The sequence below is a fragment of the Apteryx rowi genome, unplaced genomic scaffold (genome assembly GCF_003343035.1).
Source record: "Apteryx rowi isolate R43461 unplaced genomic scaffold, aptRow1 scaffold_387, whole genome shotgun sequence".
In the NCBI taxonomy this organism is placed as follows: Eukaryota; Metazoa; Chordata; class Aves; order Apterygiformes; family Apterygidae; genus Apteryx; species Apteryx rowi.
In genome coordinates this window covers 639,599-655,051 of record NW_020450385.1, presented here as the reverse complement: position 1 = coordinate 655,051, position 15,453 = coordinate 639,599, and the positions used below count along the sequence as shown (strand labels likewise).

At 38.5% G+C, this 15,453-nt stretch overlaps 1 protein-coding gene across 3 annotated transcripts in view; it reads right to left on the bottom strand.

Annotated features, from left to right (window-relative positions):
• EML6 (echinoderm microtubule associated protein like 6) overlaps positions 1–15,453 on the bottom strand; it is a 164,994-nt gene that overhangs the window by 9,755 nt on the left and 139,786 nt on the right. For 2 of the 3 annotated variants that reach the window (XM_026074345.1, XM_026074343.1), the window contains 9 exons: positions 15,039–15,117; positions 11,461–11,590; positions 10,138–10,236; positions 8,279–8,452; positions 6,788–6,996; positions 3,607–3,764; positions 2,778–2,892; positions 1,431–1,619; positions 124–296 (listed from right to left, as the gene is read on the bottom strand). In XM_026074345.1, the coding sequence (XP_025930130.1) occupies positions 124–296; positions 1,431–1,619; positions 2,778–2,892; positions 3,607–3,764; positions 6,788–6,996; positions 8,279–8,452; positions 10,138–10,236; positions 11,461–11,590; positions 15,039–15,117 (1,326 nt within the window). Of the gene's footprint in view, positions 1–123; positions 297–1,430; positions 1,620–2,777; positions 2,893–3,606; positions 3,765–6,787; positions 6,997–8,278; positions 8,453–8,808; positions 8,830–10,137; positions 10,237–11,460; positions 11,591–15,038; positions 15,118–15,453 lie in introns of all 3 variants that reach the window. The other variant, XM_026074344.1, reaches the window with a different exon arrangement.

The following is a 15,453-nucleotide window of genomic DNA, read 5'->3' as shown; positions in this document are numbered from 1 at the left end:
TTTCATGCAGGTTTCAACAAATTTGGAGTTACAAACATCTGGAAATCAACTTAGAACTTGATGGACTTTTTCCTAMGGAAGGGCTGTTTATTTGAAGAATTTCAACCGACATTTTCGACACACCTGATATCCTGAATTGCAGACTTCCGATCTCGCTTTTTGCCCCAAATTTTAAGGCTGTTTACAAGCAAAATAACAAATTCTCCATTCTTCATGCCAATAGCAACCATTTCACCATCAGGACTATATGCAGCACATCTTGCTGGATGACCTAGATTCACTTTGTTCAGCAGTTTCTGTATTGACAAAAGCAATAGTTTTTTACTTCCCCTGTAGAAAACTATGAAGTAAACGGAAAGCTTCCAAACACAAAGTATAAAAGCCAATTATTAAAAACAAACTGCATATAGTTTCCTCTAAATCTGAAATTTCACATAAAACAATCACATCCCACCTGTGTGTATGTTGCAAAATAGGCTTCCAAAAATAGATCTACAGATCTATAGATTAGATATACATCTAATTCAAATGGCAGTTTCATGTTTGCATCTATCATGTTGCAGACTGACTTTGATTTTTCAGCCTTTCTGATAAATTGTATTCTTTCTGGTGTCAAAATTAGTTTCCCATTGAGCTTAAAAGCTGATTTTTGATAGTTTCTGTAACTACTGATATGAACAGTTTGTTTTTTTTTATTTGATTTGCAATGTAAAAATATAGCAAAATGCTCTTGCATTTTCACTCTACCTGATTGTATTTATATTATACTATTTTTTCATATTAAAAGTTATCCGTATTAGCTTTTGAAAAGGTTTATATAGCCTAGAAAATTTTTCTTATTTTTTAAAATTCATTGTGGATCAATTCAATTAGACATTGGAAAAAAATCCTGAATTATATAGACAAGACTCTAAAAAAGGCTCTAAAAAGGAAGGAGTAATATTTGCCAATAAGGCAGATTTACTGTTGGGGTCTGTGAATTGGCCAGCGACAGGACAATCTGTGTTACCCAGCATCTAATTAACATTTACAATTAACAGTAACAACTAGCATCTAATTAAAATGCTTCCTTAATACATGCCATTCTACAATTTTACATCAAAACTTCAGTTTTTTAGAATGTTTGACAAGCAATACATGACTAAAGGCACTCTGTCAGCATGTGTGATTTCAAATCATTGCATTTCTCTGCAAATAAATAGCTTGCTTTTGGAAAGAGCAGCAGGCTATCTCATTGACTTACCTTTTTGCATGGCAACATATTAAGAAGAGAACAGTATCAAAACACAGGATAAACACTGCTCTTACCACACTGCTCTATGCTCAGAGGTGCATATGTGGCTGGAGGAGAGCATATCTTACAGCTGGAAAATGCTTGGTTATATAAAATTATTGCTTATAATCACACGCTTCAATTTAGTGATACTCACCTTGTCACACAGGTCCCAGATTCTTGCTGTTCCGTCATTACTCGCAGAGATAAATATGTCTTTTGAGGGGTGAGTTGCTAAGCCCCAGATCTCCCCTTCCATGTGACAGTCAATCAACAAGTTTGAAGCAGCATTTTTTTCTCCTACTTCAAGGATTTCCCCATCTTTTGTTCCCACTAAAATTTTCCCCTGTTTGTAGACCAAAAAAAAAGGATGAGATACATGTTGCCAATATAATGGATGTAATATCAGTAGCAGTGAAATACAGATGTATTGCAGAGATACTTGTGACAGAGATACTCATTGTGATTTATATCGCTTGTTCATGCAGCATCTTACAAAGAGGCCAGTAAAACACTTACTTACACTTTCACATCTGGTGATATCATGTTCTGGTGCTACTGCTGAGCAATTGTGGTGGACTTCAATCTTGTCATTAAGTATTTTTGTCCAGATCATAGTGTTTACATACAACTTGGTAGAGCATGATTCTCATGCCTCTGAAGTGACTTACTATCACTTTTGGGCAATAATAAAAAAATCAAAACAGGGTTTTAGGCTTCGTCAGACTGTGTCTGAGCACCTTACATCTATTCTAGCCAAACTGTCACAGCCTAAACTGGAACAGCTTTCTCAGCAAAAACTTGGAAAAAAGCATAAATAGATACAGTTTGGAGTTGTTAATGGCTCCTTAATTAGAAATGCAAAACAACACTCCTCAGTGTTGTTATTATCAAAGACCATGCAAAATTGCTGAGGCCTGATATTCAAAGCTAAATAGAGACCATTTCATGAAGTGTTAGGTTGAACAGATACCCACCATACGAGGTAACATTTCTCCATCATCACACCTGCCTTCCATCAGTGACAACATTTACAAGTACAATTTAAACATGTGCAGTTAGCACCTCAAGTTAGTCAGTCATTTTTATTGTTTTCCATTTTACCAAGATTTAAAGTCAATTAGTAATTCTCAGTGGCAACTTGTTTTGTGATTTAAAAAAAAAAAAAAGCTAGTAGATACCTAAATTGCTTTTGGAAAAGGAAGACAGGAGACAGGGTCTTATCCTGGTGAAGTACGTGCCTATACTTAGCATTGTCCTTTAGGGGCTTTCAAAGGCACTTCCCTCTCCCTGCCGGCAGTAAAGGAAAGGTGGGCACTAACTGTCAGAAATGTGATCCCCGTGCAGTTTGAAGACAAGTAAGGAAATTTCACTAGGTAGGCAGCCAGTGCTTCTTCCTATAACTTYAGCAAAGTCTGCTGTATGTCCTCTATCCTACCTTCACCAAGAACAATATGAGGTCATGTGTACCAACGTGTAAAATCTGCCAAGTCGGCTCACGTACCTTCCCTCTGCAGACGGAGCGCACACACTCAATGAGCTGGCCTGTCTCAAGCTGAAATGCTCGGCACCGTTTCATCTCTTGATCCCATAGCTTTACAGCTCCCCCTTCTTTAGTGCTGAAAAGAAGCATGCTGTGTTACACAGATGCCTCCTTCTGCATGGGCTACAACAAATCTCATTTGTAAATCCCATCAGGATTTTTCTGATTACTTAAATAATAAAACATACATTGAATCACCTTATCCTGTGTTTAAAGACATCTGATTACTCTGTAATGGAAGGAGATAATAAAAATGTGGTAGCTAATGCTATCACACTTCATGTTTTAAACACCATCATATCTAATTTGCAAAAAAGCAAATAGTTCTCTTGCCGCTTAATCTCAAATCACTGTCACTGACGTAAGCTCTGCAAATATGTTCTTACTTCTGGTAAATAGATGAAAACTTACTAATCAGTGAGTCTCTGTCATAAGAGGGAGAGTCTGCAGTTTGACAGGATTTAAAAATTAAGAAAAAACACTTCTGCCAGGCTGGCAGGAGCGGAGGCAACAGGGAGATCATACAGGTATTCACAGTGGTTGTTAATTTAAGGTTTAATATGTCCTTTGCGTCTATGTGCATTACTGTGACCCATGAGTGTCCTGTTCATTAGTCCTTTACTTACTAAGACTCCTAGGCACAATTGGTGTTAGTTATATTGAAACTTTTACACTGCAGATAGATACTGTATGTCTCTGGGAAATGTTGCATGTGTCCAGGATATTGCATAAATAGCAACAACCACGAGACAGACAAAAGGTGTGCACTTTAGGAAGATATATGTCTTACGGTCTCTCCTTTCCTCCTGTAACAATGAGTCCATCTCGAAGAGTTGTGTACATTGTAAACACTGGCCCTGTGTGAGCTTTTGCCACAAGCCTAATCAGAAAATGATCCTTCCAGACGTAGACATCTCCATTTATGGCACCAGTAAATGTAAGGTTATTCTGTAACAAATAGCAATGACCTCTGATATAATAAACATCTTTTAACATTTTTGTTCAGCTTGAATTAAAACTTTAGTTAGAGTTTTCTGAGAAAAGTCAACTATGCAATGAACGTAGAAATTAGAAGCATCTGCTCTGAGAAGAACGTTTAATGACTGCACTCTAATGGTGTTTCTTTGAGATGTTATAATTATTATGGGACCTGGTATAGGGCACATTCACCTCATGCATCTCATCTTGGGATCTTTCAGATACACATACATCTTAAGCTTTGCATGTGCTCAGTCGTGTCTCCTGCTGGAGAGACGGAGGTCAGGTTACATGATCTACAAAGAAGCACCATTATTGATGTTTAAGTGACATTTCTTTCTTCTTTGAGTATGTGTCAATGGGAATCCCACTGTAGGTGACTGGTAAGCAGTATCTTCTTCAAGACGGTGAAAACAAAGTGTATGAGTTTAACTGGAGAACTATTTTACTCAACCTGATGTCTACTTTAGGCACCATAGCAATGGCATAATTTCTCATATAAGCCATGGTTTGCTGCATGTAGTGGACTGCTCAGGGGCCTGGGGCTCCCTGAGGAATGGAGAAGCGTAGTGAATGCCCCGCATTGCAAATGCCCTTTTGGAGTGGCCTCTCTTAAGTGGAAAAGCTTGCCTGCTGCTTGATCACAGGCAGAAATGCACAGTTGTGATCCATCTGGAGAGACTCTGCAGAAAGATCATCTGGCTTTTAAACAATTCAGAAATTACTGTAAAGAGGTGAAAAGACTTAGCTATATCTAAAGAACTAGATATATTCATATCTAGATATATTCATAAATATATCATTATGAATTCATAAATGAAGAGCATGTCATCTCTTCTTGCCTTTGACAGGAAATATAGAGAATGTTCTCAGCTGCCATGTCACGACTGTGGAAGAAACTAAAGATGGTCTGACCATGGCAACTTGAAGTTCACTGACTCTGAACTGAAATGATAGTTATCAGTAAAAATGGCAAGGAAAGCCTTTTGATGGGGGTTCAAAGGGAAGTTCCAGGTCCTGCAACAAAAAGTAATGGTGTCTCTTGAAAGAAATGGGGGAAAGAGTCCCCTGATTGAGCTGGTTATCCTTTGAGATAAAAATTGAATGTGGCTGTATCCCAGCCTGAAATGTTGACTGTAGCATTAAATGGACCTTGTTTAAATTGTATTCCCAAATTTTGCATCAAAGACCTTCGGTATTAGTAGTCAACTGAGTCCAAATTGAGGAGGAAAGGGAGCTATTCAAAACCCAAACACCCTAGCATCAAGGTTATGCTTTGGCTTTATCATCAATATTAACCTTGATGCCAAATTCAGCCTTAGATCATAGGAATTGCTTATCTGCTTGATACAGCACTAGGACAATGCACGGTCATTTGTCAGGAAGTTTTTAGAGCTTTTTTGTCTACTCCAACTTTAACTCTCTACTGCAGAAGATAGAACTTCTCTTTGCACCTCATGACATGCAAATTCTTTGAAAGAACGATTAATTTTCCGAGCTCCTGCTTGGAATATAGAATTGTCCCAGGCACATCAGTCTTCTACTGTATTTCTCCCTATAAGGATTATTAATCAACCATAGGAAGGGTGAATTTTGAAGCCTGCATGTTTTATGCTGCCATTAAAAAGACTCCGTACAAGTGAATGAGTAGTAAAGGTGAACTACAGAGTGTGTCAGTGAAGGTGATTCAGTGGTCAGAAGAGGATGCTAGAAGTGCTTTTGGAAATTCTCAGAAGATTTTGATAGAGCTGACCCTTATAAAAGAAGTAGCAGGTCAAACATCTGCTGGATTCTACCTTGCTGGGAAGTAAAATAAAAATGAGTGAGGTCCATGGATGCATGAAGAGGCAGACGGTGTGTGCATAGTCCCTACTCTGTTAAGAACAATCTACCTATTCTCCTGTGACATGGAGTTATACTTCCCATGGGATTCAATGACACATACTTGAGGAAGAAAAAAACTGTCCTGAATGAATGACATATGCTAATGGCATACAGTTCATCTACTGATTTTGAAGGTGCCCCTTACAGGACATTAGTCTTATTATTTTAGAAAATAAAGTGTCACTTGGACTACTTCTACTTGGGAAATATGGACAAAGTGATTTGTTCCTCTTCTAATGTTACATTCTGCTTAGTTTTTAAAATCACTTTTGAGGTTTCTCGTGTCCATTGCATTGCTCCAATTTTACACTGAAGTAATGACATCAAAATAGAAAGAATTGTTGGATATTCAGCAATTTTTGACAACAAAATCACTTGTCTGGGCACAAGAATGAGGATTTGGGAGCCTAACTTCATACACCCACATTTCATACATTAGTACTATCGTCCAGGGTGGATGTTTAGGAGCAAGTCTGTTCTTAAAATTGGTAATTTATATAACTTAGGCGTAGCCTTTGCAAAGGTAATTTCTATAGGGTTTCTGGATGAAGCAGAAGCTATTTCAGACCCCAGTATCATAGTAACACTGCCTTTTTTACTGCTAATATGTATCCTCTTCCTTAAACTATGAAGTCTCAAGCATGGTGATATGGTTCTTTAATGAACATACAGGAGAGTATTATAGAGTTTCATCATTAGTTGTACCACTAGCATATGTCATACAAATACTGTCAGCGAAAAAAAGGTTGCAAAGCCTTTTATACAAAAAAAGTTATACATAAAATCACATTATTAAGTTTTTTAAGTTAATTGCTGAAGTGCTAAGTAACTAGCAAAGTACAAAAATAAAAACCACAGCAGCTGATGCTTGTAGGTATGCACGGACATTAATAAAACATGTTCACTGACAGAGAAACCTAACCCACTTCAGAAAACTTACATAAGGGTCTAAAGGTGTATAAGTCTCAAATTACAAGTTCAAGTATTAAGCAAGAGCTTCATGGCCTTGCACTGTCCATACTGTACTGGATTTCAACAAAAGGAAATTGACACTTGCAGTTTTAATAAAAATGTATTATAAAGTTCTGTAGCAAGTAATTTGAACTCACTGCTCCGAAGGCAACAGAAAGCATGGTTTGCATTTTGGCATCTTCCATGGAACCAATGACTCCTTTCTTATAAAGCAAAGCACTGCCAGCTAATGTCCAGAACTTCATGTGTTTTACCCCAACAGACACAAACTGCGTGTCTGAATCTGGGCGGAACTCTACAACGAATATCCTCTCCAGGTGTCCTCCCCTGCTAGCAACTTTAGCCCCTGTTTTAATTAGGAAAGGATAAAAATAAAGTTAAATTTACCTGAAAAAATTAAGCTCTGATATGATTTTATAAAATAAATTGACCTAGTATTGGATTAGAGAATTGTGTCCCAGATGTGGAAAACTACGCAAATCCCAACATTATTCAGTGTATCAAACTTCTGAATTCATGAAACCTGCAAGACCCCTTGCCCATGGCTATTGCATTGCATCCAATAGTGTTAGAAAATGCAGATTTAGATCTTCATAGCATAATTCATCTTCTTACTACATTGCTTAATGGGCAGTGAAATAACCAACAACACAGAACCTTTGACTAACATCAATGGCACATTGAGCTACCATCTGCTAAAATGCACAGGGCAGCTGACACTCAAGAGTTACTGTCTCTGTCTCTCTGAAAACACCCAGGCATCTGCATGCTGGCCAGTCAGGTCATACACTCAGGCCAACAGCCACTGGTAAAGGCATGCTTCTGGAGATGTGTGTTTGAATGCCACACTGGCAAAGTTGGGAACTAAATCCAGTTTTCCATTCCCAGGGTGGCCAGACCATTATACAAAAGATGAGCATTGCCACCACTGCTCTAACCTTTAAAAGCACAGCAGCAGTGACTTACTCTGTACAGGGATGTCAGATACTCTGCAAACACATCTTTTGGATATAATCACCCAAGGCAATTAGGAAGATGTACACCTACTCCTGAAGTGGAGGCGGCAGGAGCCTGGCACTGAACACAGGTGTCTGCAGAGAGAACTCTAAAAATCTGGGAGGTGTTGAAGTCAAGCAGAGAAACATCTAGTGAACTGAGATGCTTCCCCTCTCCCCTCCACCACTACAGCACAGCTCAACAGGCATTTTGTAGGCTGTTCAGTTCTGCCTAAATCCTGTTTTAGGAACCTAAATCCTTTCCCGGGCCTCTTCCAGTGTTTCCCAGCTTTTCTGAAGGTGCTAATTCTTGTCTTGAAATGACTTCCCAAAGGCCTAACTATTGGGTAGAATTTCAAGTTCAAGTGTATTAAGAATAAAAAGAAAATACTTTCCTTAATTTTATGGATTTTTATGTTAAATAACATTCTCCCCTTATTTCTATTCACAAGAAATCATATTTTCTTAAGCCACTCCTAACATGTTGCTATCTTCTTCAACTGATTTTGTGACTTTTAGGTAGTCATGTTACTCAGAATAAGAACACAAATCTATCCCAAGGTCTTGAAAGGAAAAGTGAATAATTGTACACAGGTTTGTTAGGCTGAAGGAAAAAGTATTTTCCAGAGTTACCTTCTTGCCACCTCCACACTGTGATAGTATGTTCTGGATCAACTCCCACTGAAACGAGAAGTTTGCCAGTTGCACTGAAGTTAACATAGTTGACTCCTTTGGTATGGAAGCAACGTAGCATTGAAATGGTTTGCTTACTCATAGCATCCCATATATGAATTGTGGGAGTTGTACCTAAATGCAAAAAGAGGTATTAAAAGAGAATTAATTCAGCATCTGGAAAGCTTCAATGCAAAATATTCATTTTTCAAGAACATGTCACCTAAACAGACACTCAAAACAATTTTTCTTTAAGATTAACATTACTCAAAAAAAATCAAAACAGCTTGCGAAACATAGGGGGAAATTACTGTATTTCATGAAATAAGACAAATACTAAAAGAACAACATAACATTTATGAAGAACGTCATGCAAAAGAAACTGTCCGTAGATGTTTCGCTTGTATCCGCGATTCACACAGATACAATGAGGTAACATGAAACTTTTACATAACTCTGCTGACTAAAATTCACAAACGAATCAGCCTTACCTGAAAATTCTGTCATATCACCTGCATTGTGAGAGCAATGGCAAATGAGGAAGCACCAAGGGAAAACAATAGCTGAAATAAGTCATGTTTCTAATGCTGAAGTGCCAGCATCAGGACCAGAAGGAAACAAAATTAAAAATTTGAAAATGGATATGGATTAAATCAACAAAACAAAAAAGCAGGAATATTGTTGAACTGTTTTGGGTATAGTGTCTTTTATACACAAATATAACAACAATATTTAGCACTTTTCAGTTTTAAAAATGGTATTTGAAAGAAAAGTTAAAGACATGCAGTTTTTAAAATTTACTAAATTTAAAACTAAAATGAATAGCTATACAAAGGATCAACCAACAATCAGAAACACTGATTTCCTGGGCTCTTATTGAACTTTGGCAGAATAGAAAAAGGGGGCTGTAACAATCACCTTTTCCACGTCATGGAAATCAATATTTTGAACTTGCATTTCAAAAAGTTAACAAATAGCTCAATTCTGGAACTCTGACTATACATACAGATTTTGTGCTTACTCAACATTCATATTCAAATGACAGCACTCAGCACAGGTGGGGAAGAGAGTTTGTCAAGGTTTTTATCTACTACCATTTTTCTGCCTCATTGTTAAGTTACTTATAGAAGTTAGGGACTTGAGTCTCCTCTCAGAGTGATATGAATTAGAATGACTTCCTTATTTTTAACAAAGTTAATTATTCCAGGTTTAAGTGAAAAGCAACAGATCCCTCCCCAGGTTTGTGACAAATGATCCTGCATTTTCCATACTGTGTTGACTCCTGCAAAAGGTATTAGTAATTCTTCAGGTAAATAATAAATGTATAAATACATATGATTTCAGAATCAGCCCTTACATGTGTTATAACTGCTGTTGAGCTCTATTTTTTTCCTATTCTGTATAGCTTTTGTATTTCTGCATAGGAAATTTTCATTATAGTGTTTTCACTGCTGAACATTTTACTGCTAAGCAGTGCCTTGGATACAAGAAGGAAAAGGGGAATTCTAGAGATCTTATCATCACAAGTAAATGAGATGATGTAGTGCAGTTTATGAAAATTTGCTTTCTGAAGTATGATTATATTACAATTAACTCACATGCTAAAATACAATGACTCGCAATCAGAGATGAAACTAGCAGGCAGACTGAAATCATAAGAAAATTCTGAAGCTTGATTATCTCTTTAAAATTAAAGGAAAAATTTGAGGACAGTAACACTGGCAAGTCCTGTTAAAATTCCTACACAGAAAAGCCCAAAATAAATCAGAACCCCTAATAATTTTTTGAGTAAAACTTTGTTAATATGGAGAGTAACCTACCGATCTGGCTGGTAGCCACAATATTTTTATACTTTGGGTGCTGATTCACAGTGAGGCAGAGAATGTCATCAGTATGTTCCAGGTAGAAACTCTGGCTACCTAATAAAATTCAAACATGTTTTTATTCACAACAGTATCAAAGAAAGAACCACCACTGAAGCAAAGAGTATTGCAAAAACAGCTTGTTTCCACTCTCATACTTGTGCCGTATTCCCTAGTGGGATGGATGGGAGTAGGGCAATACATAGGTAGGGAGCTATTTTGCTCTCATTCCCAGACACCAGTACCAATGTGCAATGAGCATATACATTAGCATGCATATATAAAAAGTATATTTGATCAACTAGCTATGCCCAGAGAACCAGAAATCAGTCCAAGAATCATCCTGCGGCTACCTGTAACTGCAGAAAAAAGACAAAACTGGACATGCAAGGCCCAGGTCTCCTGCTTAACTGAAAAAGTCAGAGGGAAGCAGAGTGAGCAGAGAGTGAAGCCCTGTGAAGTTCATGCTCTATATTGTCCCCTCAAAGGAAAGGAGCCAAAGAGTGCAGGTGGGACAGTGCTTCCTAGCTCCCCCGGTCAGAGGCAGCTGTGCTAGGACAGGAAGCCCCAAAGGTCAGCAGATGTGACAGCTTTTCTGCCTCTGCCTCTCCACGGCAGCAGAGCTGCTCAGTGCACTGCTGTCACCATTTGGTTCATTGTGGCACCAAGAGGGAATAAAATAAAGCCAGAATTCCTTTAATTCCTGGCCTGTTTCTTGAGATAGCTGGAGAATATGGTTGGTGCAACAGCTCATGGCCAGACAAGTTTTTGGTGTTTTTTCTATTAATTATCCAAAAGGTAGGAAGTATTTCGACCCCCTTCCAAAGAGCAATTTATTCACACTGCATTGCATCAAAATGTATGCTTCCCTGGAATCTGCCTTTGCTAAAATAATTCAAAATGAAACAATGGATGTTACTGCTCCTAAAATTTTGGGGATTAGCAGACATTTCAGATTCTAGGCTTTCTCCTCTCAGAAAGCCACTCCTATGTCTTCAGAGGGAATTTTAACAAGGTGCAAGTGCAGGAATAAACAGATTTTTATTATACCTCCTAGCAGAATCTCATAACTGTTGAAAGGAATAGGATGGCTCTACAGAACGACCTCAACAAGAGACCTTTGTCAGTCTGGTATAATAATCATCTAATTGTTTTGCATTATTTATCAAGATGTAAAATGTGAAAAAGTTACAGGAATGTTACAAAGTTATGCCTGTCAAAAAGAAATGTTTTAATTGTACAGTATTTTTTATTTCAAAATATTGTTTCATCTTGAATTACCAGTAGAAAGATTTTGAACTATGCCTGCAGCAGCTGTGTGGAAAATAATATCAGCACCATCATTTAGGTAATGAAGGTTGTTGCGACAATCAAATCCTCTGTATCCAAAAACATGGTCTAAAGCCAGCTCCTAATCAAGTAAAACAAAAAGAAAAAATAAGACAGTGAAGTAAAAGAACAAACAAGGGGATTACAGAGTTTGGATCACGTAACTGAAGTCCTAAATAGTTACACAAGCCACAAATATTTTACAGAGACAACAGAATAATTAAACAATAATTAATCAGTTATCCCCGTTCTTCTGCTACTTCACTGAGGCATGACATTCTCACAGACCATCTACAAAGCTATAATCAGTTAAGTAAGGCACTACATTTACATTATTATTTCTTTAATATATCAATCAGCTGTAAATATTTTGGTTCTTTCAATTTCCATTCAAAATATAGCCAAGTCCAATTTTATTAAATTTCCCATCATAGTTTAACATCATTATAAGGTATCAGCTATTTGCAAATACCTGTACTTCTGCTTTAAAAGTCTTCACAAATAGTTCTCATAACTGTCAAATTCTGACCTTAAAATCTTTRTAAGAAGCAAAGACAGGCTATAAACAACTGTAGAAGTAAAGCATTAATGAGAGGTGTCTTGGACATTTCAGCTTACAATGATCAATTGCCAAGGAAATTTCCTCCCGAAAAACAGTGATGGCTCATGGATTGTTGCTGAAGTTGCTTTTATAGCCCAGAAGACAGACTTAATGAATCTGTCCCAAACACAATTACAGTTTGCTTTGAAAAATTTGAATGACATTGACAGACCAAGCAATTGTTGCTAATTGTCCATAGAGACCACAGAATATTCCTTTTTCAGTGTGTTACATGGAGATTCCAAAAACATGAAGGGAGAGGAAGGGCCTACAATTTTGGGAAAAAAGTATGCTCCAAAATAAATAAGCAAAGTTCATCATTCAAAATCATGTGCATGATTTTGCATGTGCAAAAGAACAGTTTCTGACTGCATTTCCATTGAGGGTATATAGTGAGTGTGGGTCCCACTGCAGATGCACATACTTCTCAGGTGTGCAAGCGCAGAAGCTGTGGTGCCCTGAGTGGTTCCCCTGCCTGGAGGCAGGAGCTGCTGTGCCCTTTGTCACAACCCAAACACACACTAACCACAACAGCTCTGAGAAACATCTTTCCTGCAGGTAAATATGCATTCTTCTCTTCTTTGAGCAGGTGTCAGTGGTGACTGGTAAGCAACACCTTCTACAGGACAGTAGGCTAAAGGTGTGTCACCTTAAATGATCAAACAACAACCGGAATTCTATTATGGGTCAAGAAATTGAATCCAGTTCGTAATGTTAGCAGATCAATCAACACAATAAGCTTGCAGTCTTCTGATACTGGCATGTTTTAGAAGTCGAATAAAGGGCAAGTAATACAAGCTTTGATATTCCATTTGATAGGGAAGGTATATAGCACAGCTGGTAGCACGCTCTAATATTTATGGGGTTCATTTAGAGTTTTTTGAGATGAAACAGCCTTACTTTTAGGGCAGTCAGCTACACAGGAACATACAAAAAGTACTTAGTTCTGTCAGTGATCTTGTCATCTGCAGTAAGCAGGGAAATATTCTTTAGTCCCTTAATATATTTTATTATGGTGAATTAAAACAYGGTGTAAGATTCCATAATCTAAACACAGACATTTGGTACCACATTAGATGCTCTAGGATAGCTCAGACTTCTGCGTGGGGCTGGACCTATTGGAAACCACAGCCCTTCCTGGTGATCAAAAAGCATAACTTAGGCCATCTAGACAGGCACTAGGTCCCTATGTTTAGGCACCTGAACTGCCCCCCTGCATTGGATAATAATAGTCAGTGTCACCAGTAGAGGAGTGTACAGTTCACAACTAAATCAAGAGGTCCAAAACAGCCAGTATTAAGTCTGTGCTCTTCTAGGCCATGCACAAAAGAGAGCTGGAACCATTTTGCTCAACTGATGCTCCACATGAGAATACATTAGCCTGATTTAGAGCTAAAGAGGCCTCAGGAGAAGTCTATCAACTTGCTTGTAAGCTTCTGGCCAAGCCTTGCAAGGTAAATTTCTGTCATGAAAGCCAAATTTGAAAGACAACTTCCTTATTAATGATGTAAGTGAAAGGAATCTGTCCTTAGGTAAATGCATGTTTGTTGCCATAGAAGTTATCTTGGCTCTTACGTGTTACATCACCTGAGAGCACAGATTTTTGTCTTTCACCAATAAGCCCACCTGAATGGACACAAAGAACTGAGGCTCAAGACAGTTTCCCTGTAAGATATGACTGCTCAGCCAGTTATTTGCAAAGAGATAAATGAGTGACCTTTTTCTTTACTTATGTCACTGCCAGGCCCATGAGGGCACTAACAGGCCTTAATGGCCCTGACCAGCCTCCCCTGGACCTCCATCCACTCCCGCTTGTCCATGGGCCCTGGAACTCTATTTAAGCTCAGCCCAGGGCCTTCAGTCCCTGTCCCAGCTATGCTGGAGGAGTGCTACTCTTCAGTTCTGCCACACATATCTGCTCCTGGCCGTGGGCAGGTCAGGCCAGGTCTAGCCTGTTATGCCCACTCCTGGCCATGGTCTGATCCAGACCCCAATCCATGGACTGATTTCCCACCTTGACTGTGGTCCTGCTTTTTCAGTATGGACCTGCCTGGCAATTCCTGGACCTGATCCTAGCCCTGACCTGTGGATTGACTTCCCAGCTTGACCTCGGACCTGCCTCCTCACCATGATATTGTTTTATGATCCAGACTCTTGGTTGGACCTGGTCAACACCCTTGGGTCTGCCCCACTTGCCTCAGTTGGATACTGTGGGACTGGGTCCTTGCCGGTGAAGCCCCTGCCCTACTGGCCATGTTATCATCCTTGGCTCCCAGCTCACCTTCCCTTAGGGAGCAGCTGGCCCTGGCAGTCACCACATTGCTAAGACACTTTATGAAGACTTCCTGTGTTGTGCAGAACCCAAGAGACAGTAATTATATTGAAACAGTTCAGGTTCCACTAGAAAACTGAAGTGCTTTGAGCCAAGACAAGGTGGAATTAGAGCGTTCTCCAAATTAAGAGACAAATCTTGAGTTTGGAGAGATCTAAAATTATAAATAAGCTTCAAAACCCTGAATCTGAGATTCTTTCTGCCAGAAGTTGATGTCTATCATGCTTTCTAATGTTTGTCATCAGTGCTGAAAGCACTTTCTAGAAATTTCTTTCACTTCTCCTCTGTCCTCACATGGTAACATGATGAAGTCCAGGCCATGGCTCCAAAGACGTGACCATTCAAAAGACTTCAGGCTTGTGTGCATGGGGTACATATGCATCTATTTTGAGACCCACACAAACATCCTCAAAGCAGAATGATGTCATACTTGTAGCTGGTTATTTATATGACTACACACAGTTACTGTCAGTGAAAGCAAAGGATGACAGATGCCTAGCAGAAGACCTAAATGTGACTTTAGCAGCCCTCAAAATATGGGTGAATTTCACCCAGCATGTATTACTTCTAGAGCAAATGAAAAATATTAAGCCTGACCTCAACCAGTTTCTTTTTTTTGTTGATATTGTTCTTTTGCAGTTTTTCAGGTTGAGGAGCAGCTCTGCTAACTGGTGGCCTGAAACAAACATATTTTAGAAAAAAGACAATCAGGATGTTTGAAAGCAAAATAAAACTTTCAAAATGATAACACATATTTTGTATATGAACAGGAAATGGCCAACTGAAACTATATGAACTCAATGCCCAGAATTTTTCGGAGTTTTACAATAAACAGACTACAATCATACGCATTTTAGTAGAAAGAGCAGAAATAACATTGATGCACATTGTGTGGATGAGAGGCAGAACAGACCATGTTACATCAAAAGAATTTTAAAATCATACTGGTTTAAATCTGTGGGAAAATCCTTGAATACTAAGTGATAATAAATGGTTACTTTTGGAAATGATC